This window comes from Oncorhynchus mykiss, chromosome 5, assembly GCF_057628025.1.
Source record: "Oncorhynchus mykiss isolate SJ-2025 chromosome 5, ASM5762802v1, whole genome shotgun sequence".
Taxonomy (NCBI): Eukaryota; Metazoa; Chordata; class Actinopteri; order Salmoniformes; family Salmonidae; genus Oncorhynchus; species Oncorhynchus mykiss.
In genome coordinates this window covers 89,979,821-89,997,447 of record NC_143026.1, presented here as the reverse complement: position 1 = coordinate 89,997,447, position 17,627 = coordinate 89,979,821, and the positions used below count along the sequence as shown (strand labels likewise).

The 17,627-nt window shown below is 43.2% G+C and overlaps 4 protein-coding genes across 9 annotated transcripts in view; 2 read left to right on the top strand and 2 right to left on the bottom strand.

Moving 5' to 3' along the window:
• The first annotated feature begins 771 nt into the window (after positions 1-771).
• Positions 772-6,942, top strand: senp5 (SUMO specific peptidase 5). 5 transcript variants are annotated; one of them, XM_036978828.2, is made up of 11 exons: positions 772-864; positions 1,541-1,645; positions 1,966-3,069; positions 3,189-3,294; positions 3,388-3,535; positions 3,663-3,710; positions 3,842-3,919; positions 4,504-4,641; positions 5,033-5,116; positions 5,233-5,283; positions 5,390-6,942. In XM_036978828.2, the coding sequence occupies exons 3-11, from the start codon at positions 2,115-2,117 to the stop codon at positions 5,498-5,500; spliced, it is 1,719 nt and encodes a 572-aa protein (XP_036834723.2). In that variant the 5' UTR covers positions 772-864; positions 1,541-1,645; positions 1,966-2,114; the 3' UTR covers positions 5,501-6,942. The 5 variants fall into 5 exon arrangements, with proteins under 5 accessions (XP_036834723.2, XP_036834727.2, XP_036834722.2 ...); XM_036978832.2 differs by having other exon boundaries at positions 788-864; positions 1,541-1,639; XM_036978827.2 differs by having other exon boundaries at positions 788-915.
• A 1,010-nt stretch (positions 6,943-7,952) lies between these two features.
• Positions 7,953-10,063, bottom strand: ncbp2 (nuclear cap binding protein subunit 2). Its single transcript, XM_036978838.2, has 4 exons — positions 9,885-10,063; positions 9,187-9,368; positions 8,767-8,905; positions 7,953-8,399 (listed from the first exon to the last, which is right to left on the bottom strand). Exons 1-4 carry the CDS (start codon positions 9,957-9,959, stop codon positions 8,328-8,330), a joined length of 468 nt encoding a protein of 155 aa, XP_036834733.1. The 5' UTR covers positions 9,960-10,063; the 3' UTR covers positions 7,953-8,327.
• A 1,968-nt stretch (positions 10,064-12,031) lies between these two features.
• Positions 12,032-13,270, top strand: LOC110524822 (protein NCBP2AS2-like). Of its 2 annotated transcripts, none has more exons than XM_090236312.1 (2): positions 12,032-12,116; positions 12,319-13,270. In XM_090236312.1, exon 2 carries the CDS (start codon positions 12,348-12,350, stop codon positions 12,657-12,659), a length of 312 nt encoding a protein of 103 aa, XP_090092438.1. In that variant the 5' UTR covers positions 12,032-12,116; positions 12,319-12,347; the 3' UTR covers positions 12,660-13,270. The 2 variants fall into 2 exon arrangements, with proteins under 2 accessions (XP_090092438.1, XP_090092437.1); XM_090236311.1 differs by having other exon boundaries at positions 12,051-12,120.
• Positions 13,271-13,997: 727 nt separating this feature from the next.
• Positions 13,998-17,627, bottom strand: part of meltf (melanotransferrin) — a 25,832-nt gene continuing 22,202 nt past the window's right edge. Inside the window, exons 15-16 of the mRNA XM_036978825.2 lie at positions 16,884-17,076; positions 13,998-16,762 (exon numbers count right to left, since the gene is read on the bottom strand). Of these exons, the coding sequence (XP_036834720.2) occupies positions 16,707-16,762; positions 16,884-17,076 (249 nt within the window). The 3' untranslated portion in view covers positions 13,998-16,706. The remainder of the gene's footprint in view (positions 16,763-16,883; positions 17,077-17,627) is intronic.

Sequence of the window (17,627 nt, the reverse complement as noted above, 5' to 3'; positions counted from 1 at the left end):
ATGACATCGACAAGTATCGAAATCTGGCATGTATGATAGACGTTTTTGGCTAAAAGTAGATCTAAAAGTAGTTTTCCTATAAACTTCCAGTGTAGTGAGTGCGAGTTTATCATGATGATCATGACGTCATACCGGACGGATTTCTGCCTGCTTGAACGCCAATAACTCAAAGATACTCATGAAAACATGAAATGACCTACGGAGTCGATAGACCATCACTCAGAGATGGACAAAAACAATATAACCTTCAAAATGGGTGAACCTTTCCGTTAATGTTTTGGGGCGGCAGGTAGCATAGTGGTTAGAGCTTTTAACCAGATCGAATCCCCGAGCTGACAAGGTGCAAATCTGTCGTTTTGCCCCCTGAACAAGGCAGTTAACCCACTGTTCCCCGGTAGGCCGTCATTGTAAATAAGAATTTGTTCTTAACTGACTTGCCTAGTTAAATAAAAGGTTAAATAAGGCTGAGGAGTAACACACATCCCCATTTGCTCCACAGTTACTTGCTGTACAACTCTGATGATAGAGCTAAATGTGCGCATTTGTTATACATAGAATAATCGGAAATGTGTAGTTCTGACTATGCTTTTCAAGAGGTGATGATATTACAACCAAATAGTTCATGTTTATTTAACAATACCTTGAAAACGGCAAACAGGAGTCAATGGTTTTAACAGAGCTGGGGGTCTTCTTACCCGCCAGCAGGTAAATTGAACACTGCACTTTTTATTGTGACTTTTTATTGATAACGACCAGCAATTTTTACTTTGTGGCCGTGGTAGCCAGTGAGAACCGTTTGCGCTGAAATGTGACGCAATCAGTAAGCGACGGCAAACTAATGAGATGGATTGTTTGATCACACAAGTGAGAGTTGTTTGTTATCGCTGAAACTTGTTTGACGATTGCAGAAATGTGGTAATATATGTGCTTTTTAGTTGTGATTATGAGTTATCGATACTGTAAGAACGAGTTAAAGCGGTGTCTCTGTGCAGATCGCATTTTCAGCCATGGAAACAGGAAACCATTTGTGTTAGTAGCTAGCTATAGTCAGCTTGCTATGCTAGCTAGCTAGCTTGTTCGATACTCCAACGTTGTCATGACTCTTCTGTGTTTAGCTACACAACATTCACACGCTACAGCGTTACAACAGTGGAGGAATAGTTATCCAATCATCGATTGCAAGACGCAAAAGCAGCTCAAGTTATTGTAAACATGGCTGAGCACACTATTAGCGAGCTAACGACCTCACAGACGAGTTCAGTTGCCCAAAAAGTGATAAGTTGCTCACAATGGTTTATTTGTTGCAGACATCACCATTATTAGATACTCCTTTACGTAATTTTAGTAAAGGATTAGCAATATGTGTAATAATGTAATGTATATTAATTAAACTGTTGGGACATCTGACAATATAGCAGGTCACACCAGTTCTTCTAATATGCCTAACTATCTATCAACAATACTGTTTTCATCAAATAAACTTAGTACATTAATTTCACACATTTAAGCTATCCTAACAGCTCTCTTTCCTTCAATGTAGCTTCTTCCTTGGCTTGTAAGGGGTAACCCCTGAGAAGGACCTCCATTTGCCACCCTCTAAGACTTCAGTCTGAAACTGTCAACTACCTGGCCAGCCAGGGTGCAGGTTAGCTGGGCGATATGGGCAAAAATATTGCAATAAATTGCCTGAATTGGTGCGATATCGATAAGTAGAACGATACATTTATAACATTAATGTGCACCACAGTTTTGTTTATTTTTATGACCTTTAAAGTACTATGTACTATGGTTGTAAAGGGCTATGGTTATAGCCATCAATTGTCCCATTAACAATCACCCATATTTGCACATTTATTTCACTTCAAACTTAACATTTCGCATGTGCTTAATGAACGATGTCAGCAAAATGCCTGCTGTAAGTGATCAGTATGGTCTGTGTTGATAATTTTCTGTTTATCATCCCAGCTCTAGTCCAGGGTCCTTATCCACCCACAACTCAGGCAGAAAGTCCATCTACTGGGGGGGTCCCTGGTTCAGTGCCCCTGAGGGCTGGGACCAGCACTCTGGGCCAGAAGCAGCTGTGAAGGGATGGGGTAGTAGCTGAGGACAGAGCCATGGTTCATAACGTCTCAGTCCCCCAAACACCACCGCCGGCACTGGTGGGCACCAATGGCCGCTCCTCTGGGAGGAAGAGGACACCCAAGGCATGTGACTGCTGTGGGCCAAACTCTAAGCACCACAATGGGAAGGACCCACATGGGAAGACTCCAGGTGGCAAGCACAGACAACGCAGGGCCCATCTGGGGAAGGGCAGGGGCCAGGCCCTGGGGGAGACCCCCAAGAGGACGGGTGGTCACCACTCTTCTGAGAAGACCCAGATGACAGAGGAGCAGGTAACAGCCATCCGACAGCTGGCGAACGACTCAGTTGTGGAGGAGGTAACCAACTCCTTGGCTCCATTTGTAACCAGCTCTGTCGATCAACCTGTAATGAATGTTGTGGCTCAACTTGTAAACACCTCTGTCGGTCAACCTCAACCTTTAACGGACTCTATGGGTCAACCCTTAATGAACTCTATCGGTCAGAAGTTAACGTACACTGTGGTTAAACTGGTGACCAACTCTGTGGTTCAACCAGTGACAAACTCTGTGGTTCAACATATAATGAAGGCTGTGGTTGAGCATGTTCCTGATTCAGAGATGGAGCAGGAGAATGGTTGTGGTTTAGACAAACAGCCGGTAACCGACTCTAACACAGAGGTCATGAAGCAGCCCCAGGCTGGTGACGCATCTGTTACGCTTTCCAACGGTACATTGGCTGTGCCCAACGAGGAACCAACAGACTGTAGCGCCCCTATGGAGGTGGAACCATCAGCCACAGCCTGTGTTTCCCCAGGCATTATATTATGCAGCACTCTCCACCCCTTCGCTCTGTGGGACCACAGAGATTACTGTGAGGTGGGAGTGTGGGCTCCAAGCCCTGAGCCAGAGGAGGACTGTGTCTCAAACCCAGCACAGCAACCCAACCCTGAAGACAACATCCATGAAGTAATCATAGACCTTATACATGGTACTAGACTTTTATTGTAACTATGATTTTTTAAATGTTTTAATCGTATACATTTTTAAGTTCATATTACTTATGTATGGTGTTATTATTGATTCCTGTCCTGTCTCTCTCTCACTCAGAGTTCCTGGCGTTCTTCTATGTGAAGTACGGGAGCTTTATCCCCCTCAGTGAGACTGACGTCCAGGAGCATCTGAAGAACAAGTGTAACACTGACCTCCATGACAAGTAGGAATCGTTTTGAGATACAAACCAGCTTCAATTTCATTGCTGATTTCCATTGTTATGCTGATAGCATCTCTGTTCATTTGTCTGTACTAGGAAGCTAAACATCCACTCAGAAATTATGAAGTATAAAGCGAGTCTCGCCTCCACCCCTATGAAGTGCTTCAAAGTGGACTACAACAAGCACACTCTGACCCTGGAGGACCTGTCCACACTGGATGACCAAAACTGGGTCAACGACCAGGTAGCTTTGGTCGATAGGAAACTGTGTGCTTGCTGCTTTATAAACTTATTCGCCTACGTATTATCTAACCTGAAATTCAAACGTTGCCATGTTTCTGTCGTGTGTGTGTGTGTGTGTGTCTGTCTAGGTGATAAACATGTATGGAGAATTGATCATGGATGCTACACAGAACAAGGTGCATTCATTTTGGATCCTGGATCAGAATGTTCAACAAAGGGTTAATTGTGAAAGGGAGTTGTTAGGATGGTGGTGGTCTTCTGCTTGGTTACCAAGGTTACTGAATGTTTCCCTATTTTTCTCCCGCAGGTTCATTTCTTCAACAGCTTTTTCCACCGGCAGCTGGTGGCCAAAGGCTACGAAGGGGTTAAGAGATGGACTAAAAAGGTAAGCTGGTGGTAGGTTATGGAAGATGCAGCCATATTTATCGCTAGTTTGTTAAGATATGACCTGCAGGACCAGAAATGTAAAGGCTCACTGTTTATCTGAGACTGTCAGTCTCACAGAACTAGCTCAATTAGAGTATGTCTGCGATTGTGGTTACTCTGATGTTTCTCTCTGTCTCTCTCTCTCTGTCTCTCTGTCTCTCTGTGTCTGTCTGTCTGTCTCTGTCTCTGTCTCTCTCTCTCTGTCTGTCTCTCTCTCTCTGTCTGTCTGTCTGTCTGTCTGTCTGTCTGTCTGTGTCTGTCTGTCTGTCTCTCTGTCTGTGTCTGTCTCTCTGTGTCTCTCTCTCTGTCTCTCTCTCTCTCTGTGTCTGTCTCTCTCTCTCTGTGTCTGTCTCTCTCTGTGTCTGTGTCTCTCTGTGTCTGTCTCTCTGTCTGTCTCTCTGTGTCTGTCTCTCTGTCTGTCTCTCTGTCTCTGTCTGTCTGTCTCTCTGTGTCTGTCTCTCTCTCTGTCTGTCTGTCTCTGTCTCTCTCTCTCTGTGTCTGTCTCTCTGTCTGTGTCTGTCTCTCTGTGTCTCTCTCACTCAGGTGGATCTGTTTTCTAAGAGGCTGTTGTTGATTCCTATCCACCTGGAGATTCACTGGTCCCTGATCACAGTGGACATAGCCAACCACCACATCCACTATTATGACTCCCAGGGCATCGTCTTCAAATACACCATGGAGGTACTCTCACTCTAGTCCTCTGCCTCGCTATCAAACTCAGTTGCTTCTGAATGTTTATCCTCGACCTGAGGAGCATTGGTTTGATTTGATGAGCATTTATCATGTTAACATTGGTCTACGTCATCGGTGACAAACTCATTCCACAAAGAGCCTAGTGTCTACGGGTTTTCCTTTCAATGATTAAGACAGGCAACCAGGTGAGGGGAGTTTATTTTTATTTTTATACTAATTAGTGACCTTATTTCATCAAGTAAAAGGGTGGAGCGAAAACCCGCAGACACTAGGCCCTCCTTGGAATGAGTTTGACGTGTTGTCCACATTTTAGGAACCCTTGAAGGAGTCGATTTGTGACCTATTTAACTAAACCCTTCTGTGTTCATCTGGCCCACAGAACATCCTGACTTATATCCTGGCTGAGGCCGAGGAGAAGAAACGAGCTGCGTATCAGAAAGGCTGGAAGACGATTATAAACAAGGTATTGTTTCAGATGGTACCGTGTGACTGTTCTCTCTCTCTCTCTCTCTCTCTCTCTCTCGTGCTTTCTGATTGACCGTGTGTTGACCACTGTCTCTGATTGGTTCCCACCCTCAGGGTATTCCTCAACAGAAGAACGACAGTGACTGTGGAGTCTTCATCTTGGAGGTGAGTGGGGAATTTCCCCCTCGTACTGTAAATTCCCACACACACACACATTCCTTGTGGTGAATCTTCCCTATTCAACTCTTCCCGTGCTTTGTTTCTCTCTCAGTACTGCAAGTGCCTGGCATTGAAAGAGCCGCTGCAGTTCACACAGGAGGATATGCCCAAAGTCCGCAAGAGGATTTACAAAGAGCTCTGTGACTGTAAACTGAATGACTGATCAACCGCAGTGTCCCAGCTCTAGAGAGAGAGTACCTGCCTTTCCACTGGACCGTGGGCTTTAACGACTGTTTGACCCTTATTGTGGAAGGGCCATTAATACTCTAAAACATGACGAGCCAAGAAGCGCAGTGGAAACGGGACACGTTGTTTGACTAACGACACAGAGGCGGTGAAAACAACCATCTGTCATTCAGTAGAGGTCCAGCGTTGGACTTGTTTTCATATACCTTGATAATGAGAGGCACTTTTGAGTTGACGTTCACAAAGTTTCCACTGCTGGCTGGCTGACTGACTGACTGACCTGGAGCAAACTCTGCTGGTAGGTTTGAGACCGGTAATGGACCTATCCGTGTTTATAACAGGTTTCCTAGCTTCAGCTCTTAAACTGTAAACAGGAGATTATATGGGACAGTAGGTGAAACTTGAAGGTTCTTGTTTTATATCATGTAGTGTTTGCCTGACTAGTGAGGTAGAGAACAATAACACATCAAAGGCTAACGTTTAACTGAATATACTGTTTTAATGTTACTTAATCTCGAACCGCTTCTTAGTTCTTGAGAAACTCCACGTTTTGGCATCACAAACAGCAGTTTGTTATCAGGGAGTTAGTTATGATTAACCATGATGCTCCACTCAGAATGGCTTCATGAAAACACACACCTCTTCCTGCTTCTGTTTAAACAATAAGTGTATTTTGACATTTTAGTGTACTGAGAAAGAATTTAATGCTACTGCTGTAGAACCGTTTCTAAGCCTTTTATTGTATGAGGGGCCCGGCCCACTATGGTCATATTCCTCATTGGAGGGGCCCGGCCCACTATGGTCATATTCCTCATTGGGGGATCACCCATCTGAGGGGCCCGGCCCACTATGGTCATATTCCTCATTGGGGGATCACCCATCTGAGGGGCCTGGCCCACTATGGTCATATTCCTCATTGGGGGATCACCCATCTGAGGGGCCCGGCCCACTATGGTCATATTCCTCATTGGAGGATCACCCATCTGAGGGGCCCGGCCCACTATGGTCATATTCCTCATTGGAGGATCACCCATCTGAGGGGCCCGGCCCACTATGGTCATATTCCTCATTGGAGGATCACCCATCTGAGGGGCCCGGCCCACTATGGTCATATTCCTCATTGGGGGATCACCCATCTGAGGGTGCTGGTCCACAGACAGTTTGTAATTGAGAAAATGCTGCTGTAGAAATCGCTGAATCCCATCTATACTGTCTGTCATTAATGCACATTTGAGCCCAGTGTATACCTGGTGCTAACATATGCCTTTTGTGTTGTTGTCTACAGTTTTAAGACCGGTGTAGATGATTAAAATGTCTGGATATCAATCAAGTGTGAACAGATCTGGATGTTCAAAACCCATTTAGCATCAGTAATTCTCTTTAAATAAATCACTTTCTATAATGGGAAGATGCGACGAATCTCACGTGGTGGTGTAAGCAATGCTATTGCACCATTGAATGTTCACAGATCACTCTAATCTGGTTGATCTTCTTTGAGAAACTTTCCGATTTCGATTCTATTTTCAGTTACTGTGTTATGCTGACAAACACCTAGAGATTCTCTAGATGGGTAAACTGTCCTCAAAGGTTCCCAATGTATGCTGTCTCATCCTAAAATGGAACCGTTTCCTTCCTAAATTAACCCCTGAATACAGTCAAACACTTTTTAGTTTTAGGTAATGTTGAGATGACAGCACAGGGTTGTTAGGATGCCCAGCCATGATTCCATTATGCTTTTTTAGAGAAAAGTGTCAATTCCATTTTGAATTCTCTTCAATTAGGAGAACGTGGTTTACTTTCTGAAATGTAAATGACAAAAGAGCAGATGTTTGTCAACTCGATGGATCCGTCTGTTCATGTTAACTACTTCAGCAAACAATCACCCATATGAGGACGTTTAATGGTGATATGAAGTTTGTAAAGTTACTTGGTGTAACTGACCGGCACATGCGTGTGGTGATTCCCTGATACTCGAGCTCAATTAAAATCACAGTTTACATTTAAAGGTAATGTTCCTGCAGACACAGAGATCCCATTCAAGATAACGGCTCAGTCGAAAATTGCCTTTAAAAGCCACAATGCCTATAACCTGCCATCCTATTGAATCCTGGTGTTGGGACACTGATGGTTTATGGCCTATACAGCAGGTTATGAGAATTGGGTTATGGTTCGTCAAAATTGCTGTAGTTGTCGCAACTCGAACAGGCAAGTTTTAGGTCCGTAGCTTTTCTCCATCTAGACACAACCGTAGGAGCCATAAACTGAAAGGCCATCAGTATCACCTCCATGGACCTTAAACAGTCAGCAGTGAACCTGTGTTTACACACACACACACACACACTTCATCCATAAGAAACTACTCAATCCGATGAGTTGCTCCACATTACCAAAGTAGTGTTCCAGTTTGTATAGCAGATACATTAAGAAAATAACGTTAAAAGATTTTATTTTTTTGAAAGTATACAGTTTGGGAGACAATTACATTTGTAAACGTGTGTCACACCGGGCATGACTGTTGGAACTATGGTTAACTGAAAAATGCTTCACAGAAGACTTCTAAATAAACGAGTCATTAGAAAACCCTGGCAGACGTCTGCTTGGAACCCAAACTAAACTGTTCCGTCCCTCAGGAGGTTTCTGCAGCTGAGCTAATTTCCCACATTCACCTCGAGCAGGGTCATAATCCTGTCTAGATTCATCTCTTACCTGGAAAAAGGGCAAAGAAACAGCAGTAACATGTTGACTCAGGCTCGTGACACTAGTTTCCCCATAGCCCTCCCCAAAGAAACAGCAAAGGACATGTTTTATGGCCGAGAGACAACTTTCCCATAGCCCCCCCGGGCTGGGTCATAATCTTGTCTGTATTCGTCTCTGACCTGAGGAGAAAAAGAGACTGACTTGTTTGTTTTGCCACGGACCCGGTTAAGTATTTGGGTCTATTAGGGGGTGACATAGTTCACAGGACTGAACTGTCTCCTCATGATAGATCCTATCAAGTTCCAGAACGGTAAGACAACATGGTCACAATTACATAACCTATTAACATTGAACATGATTGTCCTGTTTAATACAGTAATGTTATGTAACTTTCAAAGTTCTCATCCAAACAATAACCAGTTAACAGTACCACTTTAATGAAAACTACCTATTCCAATATAAACAACCAGAGATGGCTAACTAACTAATATACAACTGTTGTCGTCTCTGAGGTAGTAAACATGCATTTCCCTGGTGTAAATTTACCTGACCACCGGACTTGCCACGGCCGTACTGCCTGCCTTCTTTAAAACCAGCGTCCCAGTCAGTTCTGATGATGCGGTCATCCAGACGTGTCCCGTTGACAAACCTCATGGCATTTTCAGCATCTGTACGCGTGTAGTATCTGGTACAGGGGTCAAGGTGCCAGTTTCCAGGAACACAGATTAAGCCTACTATTGGACATCCGAGGGTCACTCTCCACTGACTGTGCTTTAGTGTAGGACTACATCGGCTGATGTAAAAAAGGGCTTTATAAATACATTTGATTGATAGGACTAGGCTTAATCGGAGGCCTTTTTAGTGTAGGACTGGTTGTAATCTGGGTCCGGGAGCCCTAAGTGTATGGGTATAGAATTTTAAAAAATGTCGAACCAAAACACACACAAGTTTTTTTTTAAAGGATACTCGACGAAGCAGAAGCCGCACGCCGTCTTCTTCACCTTATCCAGGCCGATGATTATTCTCTTCACGTCCCCGCTCTTGGAGAAGAGCTCGTACACTTGTTCCTCTGTGGTGTAAAAGGACAGGTTACCCACGTAGAGTGTGTTAGCCTGCTTCAGCAGTTTCTCTTGCTCATATCGATTTCCCTGGAGGATGGGGGGGGGGGGGGGGGGGGGGGAGAACATCTTTAGAAGAGTCTAGTAACTGCACAGCCAGGAGGACAATTACACTAACATTAGCTGTTAGTATTATTCACCACTAATATGGGTAAACGTTTGCAGTATAATATACGTTTTTACATAAGACTCCATCTCATGTAACCATACCAAACATATGCTAATTTCAATGTCTCGTATTTAAATATAACGTCTAGACTGAGACCAGTCTGATTACAGAGGTCAGTTTGATTTGCTCTTTAAATTGTAGCTAATTACAGGTTGGTCTCTTTGAAAACACTTTCCGACCCATTCTTAGGAGGAAATCATCCTGAAATACAATATTCATGGTGTGAAAGCCACATGTAAGTGATAAACAACGTTTGTCTGAAAGAAAAGGCAGCACGTTGCAAGCTACCGTTAGCTTGCTAGCGCAACAGATAGCTAACGTTAGCTAGCAAAACTATTCTACTGGTTGGTTCCCGATTAATTTAAACCATTCCTTACCTTAAAATGTTGGTCTCTGTATTGGCTTACATCAACGTAGGAGTCGCTGAATAGCGCATTCAATTTAATAGACATTGTGTCGCTTCAAAGATGAGCGGAGAAATGTGTTCCTTACATCAACGTCTCGTCAACAACACAAAAAAAGTACTTCCGGGTCACGGAATTTAGTAAAAAAAAAAGGTGTAATTAACCTTTATTTATTCATATACGAAAAAATATTCTCTAAACATTAACAATGTTTCATATTTGTTCATATTTAAATAACATTTGCATTCAATTTGTTTGTTTTTTAAACAAGTTCCAAGGTAAAAATAAATGTCCCCAATGCAGTACATTAAATACACATTGTCTTACAGAGAGAACGTTTCTAGGTGCCAAAGTAAAAGTGGGGTTGTAATTACTCACTAGGTTCTGTAGAATCTATATATGGTGTTATTTCATGGGGGACTGAGGTCTGTATACCCAGAAACACTTTCTACTCAACCCATTACATTGGCCACAATGCAATACACCCTATTTGAAACCCCAAATACATTTTATGCTATATATAAAAAGTATAGTACCTGTGTTTTGAAACATGGGTCTGAAATTGTATCAAATGTGTCAGTTAATTCATGGTCCAACACATTGGTTCCCAACCAGGGGTACTAGGACCCCTCGGGTTACTTGGCCTATCCACAGGCTGTACTTGAGAAGACCAATGAGACCATAAGCTTCTTGGTAAAATGCACATGAGAGGGTACTTCAGGGATACACCGGGCAGAGCCAAATAGGCACAGTAACCGAACATTTTTGGGAACCACTGGTCTAACACACACTATGATACATTCATGAATTTCAATCACCAGTTTCATTAAATGTGTCAGTAAAAAAATTATGGTCTGACACTATGATACAATTCAGTAATTTCAATCACTTATAGAATACATCCATTAAATGAGTTATGGGCACCGAAATGGAAAATCTATATTAATATCAGTTGCATTTTTTATCAATTCAATATTGATATCAAATCGGTTTGTAGAACATACAATGCAACTGTATGAATGTTCATGTTTCTGTGAAGTCCAGGCAACTGTTGGTAAATTGCCCATTGGGCCAGCTGTGTTCTGGTGGCATAAACCTACCTAATCAGTTTTAATCAATGGGAAGACCATCCACAGTTGACCCATCAAGCAGGCGATTAAGTATGTGAAGCAGCCTGTTTTAGTTTTGGTGTTGTTGTTTTTTTAAAGGGGCAGTGCAGTTAATGTGATTTTCATGGGGGGTTTTTTTGTAACGATAATTCCATTCTATTGCTAGTTTTCCATCCAATTGGCAACAGATTTTCATGGGGGGGTTTTTTGTAACGATAATTCCATTCTATTGCTAGTTTTCCATCCAATTGGCAACAGATTTTCATGCGAATATTCAAAAATATGCATAAATAAAATGTTAAAATGTTCGTGCTGTGAGTGATGATCATACGACACATAAAAATGACTTTCGTGGTAAAATTCCCATGTGCCAAATTAAAAATGAAAAGTTAAATGTGTTTCCATCGCATTTTCAAATCTACTGATGATTTTGTCACCAAAAGAAAAGTGACGTTTTATAGCAAATGTGCCCACAGATATAGTACGGATATAGCCTACACGATGACATTATTATGGACAAAAGAGTGAGATTATTTTTTAATTTTGTCAAAACGGCAGCCAAGCATCGATCATCATGTCACCCGAATAAGACCCTGGATATTTATTGGAAGGAAGCATCAAGCTCATCACCTTGCACTTTCAATACCTTGTGAAGTTCTTCACAGTTTATTTCATCTGTAGCCTAATAAATTACATGCTTTATGGAGTCGTGGTCGGGAGGACCACACAGCCTGTCATTGAGTGACTCCGGGTTTCAATATGATGGTTATTATATCAATATTTGCACATAAAAGTGTGTCCACTGCCATTTTGCGCATAATACATCGATAGTGGTCTTAAGAAGCAGATTTGTAATTGTTTCTATAAATTCGTTATTGTATTTACTTATTAGCACAATAAAAATGGGCATGGATTAAAATGTAATATATTTTGAATTAGTTATCCACATTTCAATGTTTTTAAAATGGCAGCTTTTATTTTGAAGGATTCTTTATTACCATACAAATTGACGCCATCTTTTATGCTGCTGGCAGAACAGTGTGTCTCTGATGTAACCTCGCGTCTCAAAGTAGCGGTCATCTGAATGAACAAGGAAGTATGTGAGGAACTCTTCGATATTAATCTTAACTTTACCAGTGGCTCCTTACAGCATGTTATAATAAAAAGAGTATTGATGTTTTCTCATGCACTAACGTATTTTTCGGGAAAGGCAGCTAACTACCACGAGTAGCTAGCTAGCTGGTTAGCTAACTCTGGGCAGTGAAATAACATCAGCTGTCTTGTCGTTTGTTTTACAGGTAACAAGACCATTTATTTACTGTGCGAGATGGCCATCATTCGTATGTTGTTCTCTTTCCTGAACAATCCACGAGTCATTGAGAAACTAGCGGAGTCTCGTCCTATCCGACGTGCGGCACAGATCACAGCTTTTGCGATCATCAAAGCACAAATCGCTGGGAAGGTTGCGACGGCGAAGGTCCTGAAGTCAGACACGCTACGCCAGGTTCGGCAAGAGGCAAACGGACGGATTCCCCGAGACGCTGGTGACATCGGGACCCGGTTCAGAAGAGTGAGGGAGACTTTTGTCAAGGAGGTGAAAGATGGCTTCAGAGACGCTCAGGGACAAATAAAGAAATGAAGAAATTAAGCAGTAGTCTTATGTCTGTATGACAGACAAACAATCATGTGAACTGTTGATAACGTGACCCGTCCCACAACTGTCTAGGCCGACTACTATTACATGACTGAGCCAATATTTTAATATATTGACGGGAACACTAAGCTACTGGTAAACCAGCTACTATGTCTCAAAACATACTGAAGATTAATTTGCCATCAGGGAGATCTCATGTAATGAGTGTGGAGTGTTTATCTGACTGGTTTAAAAACAAAGTTGTGCCCCTGTAATGAATGTTGGGGTTTGTGGTGAGTTGGCCTACTGTAACAGGTCTGGGTTTGTGGTTAGTTAGCCTACTGTAAGACGTCTGCATACTGGAGACAAAGAGTCGTTGCAATCTACCCAGTAGTCTTTATTCAGGAGTTTGTGTTTGTAGATCTGGAATTGTCTACCTGATCTGACTTGCAGAATACCATCATATAGTACGTTTGCTGTCATGCAGTCCCACGTCAGTTCCCATGACATATTATGACTTGAGGTGTTTGGATTGTCCTCACCTATTGGCCAAATCTTAGTGAGCTTTTAAATGTCATGTATTTTACCAATAAAAGATCATTCAGATAAAAAACAAATGACTAGACAACACGAGGTTTAGGCCTCTATTCAATCAATCCGTATTGTGGAAAATTCTGCACTAAAGTCCAATTGAAATTCAAAGGCAATGTTGGCTTTCACGGTAAACGCTGCATGTCGGGCTCAATCGGAATTTACCTTTACATTTCTATTGCGAAATCTGTAACTCTTCAGGTGATATGTATTGAATAGAGCACTTCGTCACCAGCGTGTGTTTTACACCTGAGGAGGAAGCTGACTGACAAGTTCGGGTAGCAGACAGTTAGGGCTAGGCTATGCTATGCTAGCTACTAGCTAGTACAAAAGTAATTGCCTTTTTGTGAGTCTGCTATGGCTAAGTGTAGCATTGTGTTGATTACTGTGTGTAGACGAACCTCCACTCACCTTGCATGTTTAAAGTCCACTGTTTCACTTTGTCATAGGTTGGCCCATAAAGAGGCTATAATAACCGTCCTTGGTTCTGAACCTTGAGTCCCTGAACCTCACAAACTCTTCCAACAACTTCCATTCAAACTGCCGTTGCAGCAAAGAACGCAACGACTTCAGTCCATAATTGTGTGCGAGTATATTTCGTTGTAACTTTAAACAATCAACGTGGAGATTGTCACGTCCACCAAGAATGTATTGCACAGTCCTTGACTCTGTAGATGGGCTGACTGACACAATGTACAGGCTCTCATTCACAACCTACTACGACAGTAAAATGTTTCACGATCGACCACCAGCTTCCATATGCAGATTTTTAATAAGAACAGCAGAGAATTCTTAAAGACGCAGTTTTGTAGCAATACTTATGCAGACGCACTGGCCTGGCAACTAAATATTAGTTACATGTTTATCATTTCATCGAAGAAATTGCTATAACTTTGAAGGCAAGCGTTTGTTTCTGACAGAAATGAGTCAGTACTCTGTACATATACACTGATATGGTAGCTGAGCATCATATAAACTTATGTCTCATTGAAATACACATACAAATCAAGCTGATCTACTGGACAGGAACACAAAATTGCACGAGAGCAGCAAAAATCAATCGAACACTGCGCCGTCACAATGCAGGAATCAGGGTTGGGTTGAGTTCCATTCCTTATAATCACTGTTGTTATAGATGATGGATTTTAGCTCATGTGTACAACATTGAAATGTAATATAAGAATTTAAACCTGACTCTGTAATTTTCAAAATTCCACATTACTTTAAAATCAAAGTACACCTAAGTTTCAAAAGCAAAAAAAACAAGGATGGCTTGTTCAATGTTCTCTCCAAAACAAGTGCATATCAGGTGCAAGCAGGTTCCAATCCATAATATTTATCAGTAGGCTATAATTCACATCATTCTTATCGTAGAATTTGATTACCAGCCAAGCAAATGGAAACTTCTAGGCCTCTATTCACGCTGTAACGCTGAACTTCCCGCGATACGGATTGAATCGAGACCCTAAATACAGATAGTGAGCAAGTTGTCTTGGCTTAAATGTTTGTCTTTCCAGGATTTGGGGAGAACATATGAATAAAACACCCCCTATTTGACTCTTTTCAAAAACATTTCACAACACACATCCTGTAGTTCAAGCAGTGCATATTCACTGATATGGCATTAGCTTATACAGTAAAGGCAGACTGTGCAAAACACGCCATATTCCCAGATATGGCTTGTGCCCATAAGTAGTACTCACAATAGTCGGTGTAAGAAATACACACCTTGCGGAGAGACGAACACTGCGTAGTAAAGTATGTAACGGGTAAAAACATATACACTGATATGGCAGTTACCGTCAGTAAGCGTAATAGCAATCCTTCGTCATCGCTGGTTGGGAAGGACTTCATCATCTGTAGCTCAACCAAAGAAAACAGGATATTTTCCCCATTGAGAGACAAGCTCAATAAGCACTTTGACTCACTGACTCAATAAGCAAATTTGACTCACTGACTCAATAAGCACTTTGACTCACTGACTCAATAAGCACTTTGACTCACTGACTCAATAAGCAAATTTGACTCACTGACTCAATAAGCACCTTGACTCAACAACAGTGACCATAATTTAGACCCAAGTCAAATAGTATTTTCAACATGTTATCCTTCCTCACAAATCCTAGCATCAACATATACAGTAGAATAAAGTACAATCATAAGCTATGAATCAGATACAGGAAGGGATGCAGACATCATCTTCTAAAGATTCCAACATGACAGGAAATGCTGCTGTGGTTCGCTGGGTGGTAATGTGCTGGGTGGTAATGTACTGGGTGGTAATGTGCTGGGTAGTAATGTACTGGGTGGTAATGTGCTGGGTGGTAATGTGCTGGGTAGTAATGTACTGGGTGGTAATGTGCTGGGTGGTAATGTACTGGGTGGTAATGTGCTGGGTGGTAATGTGCTGGGTGGTAATGTGCTGGGCGGTAATGTGCTGGGTGGTAATGTGCTGGGCGGTAATGTACTGGGTAGTAATGTGCTGGGTGGTAATGTGCTGGGTGGTAATGTACTGGGTGGTAATGTGCTGGGTAGTAATGTGCTGGGTAGTAATGTACTGGGTGGTAATGTGCTGGGTGGTAATGTGCTGGGTAGTAATGTACTGGGTGGTAATGTGCTGGGTAGTAATGTACTGGGTGGTAATGTACTGGGTAGTAATGTGCTGGGTAGTAATGTGCTGGGTAGTACTGTGCTGGGTGGTAATGTGCTGGGTGGTAATGTGTAGTGTTATTGCTGGCGCTTTGGCAGAAGAGGAGAGATTCCCTACAGAGGGAGTAGGCTACTGGGGTTGGTGATGGAATGGGGCTGGACAAAAACAGAGGTTTTGTGTTGCTTCTGGGAATTTGGCGAGGGTTTTGGACAGGGGTTCAGGCTGGGAATGTGACTAGGGTTTTGGACAGGGGTTCAGGCTGGGATAGGGGTTAGGGTTGGAACTTGGACAGGGGGCTGAGTTGGGGCTGGAACTTGGACAGGGGGACTGGGTTGGGGCTGGAACATGGACAGGGGCTGGTTTGGGGCTAGAACTTGGACAGGGGGGCTGGGTTGGGGCTGGAACTTGGACAGGGAGACTGGGTTGGGGCTGGAACTTGGACAGGGGGCTGGGTTGGGGCTGGAACTTGGACAGGGGGACTGGGTTGGGGCTGGAACTTGGACAGGGGGACTGGGTTGGGGCTGGAACTTGGACAGGGGGGCTGGGTTGGGGCTGGAACTTGGACAGGGGGGCTGGGTTGGGGCTGGAACTTGGACAGGGGGACTGGGTTGGGGCTGGAACTTGGACAGGGGGACTGGGTTGGGGCTGGAACTTGGACAGGGGGGCTGGGTTGAGGCTGGAACTTGGACAGGGGAGCTGGGTTGGGGCTGGAACTTGGACAGGGGGACTGGTTTGGGGCTGGAACTTGGACAGGGGGACTGGGTTGGGGCTGGAACTTGAACAGGGGCTGGGTTGGGTTAGGACATGGCTTCTTACACCCAGAGGAAGATGGAGCTCATCAGAGACACCAGGAGCAGGGAAGACAGTGCTGTAGGCCAAACAAACATACTTCAGTACACCAGCACATAGGAAAGCTACTGTTCCTAAAGCATTACCGTCAGTAAAATGAGATGGATCAAAGAGAGTGTGTGTGACTTTGTGTACAGTACCTTTAGCAGAGGAGTTGCACTCCATGTTGGTAAGTGAGTCCATGTAGCCCTGTCCCAGCCACTTGTCATAGGTCTTCCTCTCGGCCACTCCGATCATGCTGACAGTGGAGTCTTTGAAGATGAGGTCAGAGCCCTGGTACTTAGACGAGTCAAACATCTTGAACTCTGAACCCGTGTCACTACTATAGTACTCCTGGAGGGAGATGAAGAGGACACAAGTGTATCAACATGTAGTTCACCGTTTTCAGGTGTGTGTAGAAGGGATATTTATTTATGTTATGTTATGTTATGTTATGTTATGCCACATGCATACAATCAATCAACAAATCGACCAAACACTCACTCACTCACTCACTCACTCACCTCACTCACTCACCTCACTCCACTCACTCACTCCACTCACTCACTCCACTCACTCACTCCACTCACTCACTCCACTCACTCACTCCACTCACTCACTCACTCACTCACTCACTCACTCACTCACTCACTCACTCAACTAATAAATCAACCAATCCCTCAAACAGTCAACAAATCAATCCAATCACTCAATAAAATAATCAATAAATCAACCAATCAATCATACAAATACTCACTCACTCACTCCACTCACTCACTCACGCACTCAACTAATAAATCAACCAATCCCTCAAACAGTCAACAAATCGACCAAACACTCACTCACTAAATTACCTCACTCACTCACTCACCCACCCACTCACTCACTCACTCACTCACTCACTC

Excerpts from the sequence above, each read along its gene's own strand:
- ncbp2 (XM_036978838.2), bottom strand. The coding sequence starts at position 9,959 with ATGTCTATTAAATTGAATGCGCTATTCAGCGACTCCTACGTTGATGTA. Across the intron at positions 8,906-9,186 it reads TGCGGCTTCTGCTTCGTCGA|ATACTACACGCGTACAGATG; the intron begins GTATCCTTTAAA and ends CCCCTGTACCAG. Across the intron at positions 8,400-8,766 it reads GTGGCAAGTCCGGTGGTCAG|GTCAGAGACGAATACAGACA; the intron begins GTAAATTTACAC and ends TTTTCTCCTCAG.
- senp5 (XM_036978828.2), top strand. The coding sequence starts at position 2,115 with ATGGTTCATAACGTCTCAGTCCCCCAAACACCACCGCCGGCACTGGTG. Across the intron at positions 3,070-3,188 it reads AATCATAGACCTTATACATG|AGTTCCTGGCGTTCTTCTAT; the intron begins GTACTAGACTTT and ends TCTCTCACTCAG. Across the intron at positions 3,536-3,662 it reads AAAACTGGGTCAACGACCAG|GTGATAAACATGTATGGAGA; the intron begins GTAGCTTTGGTC and ends GTGTCTGTCTAG.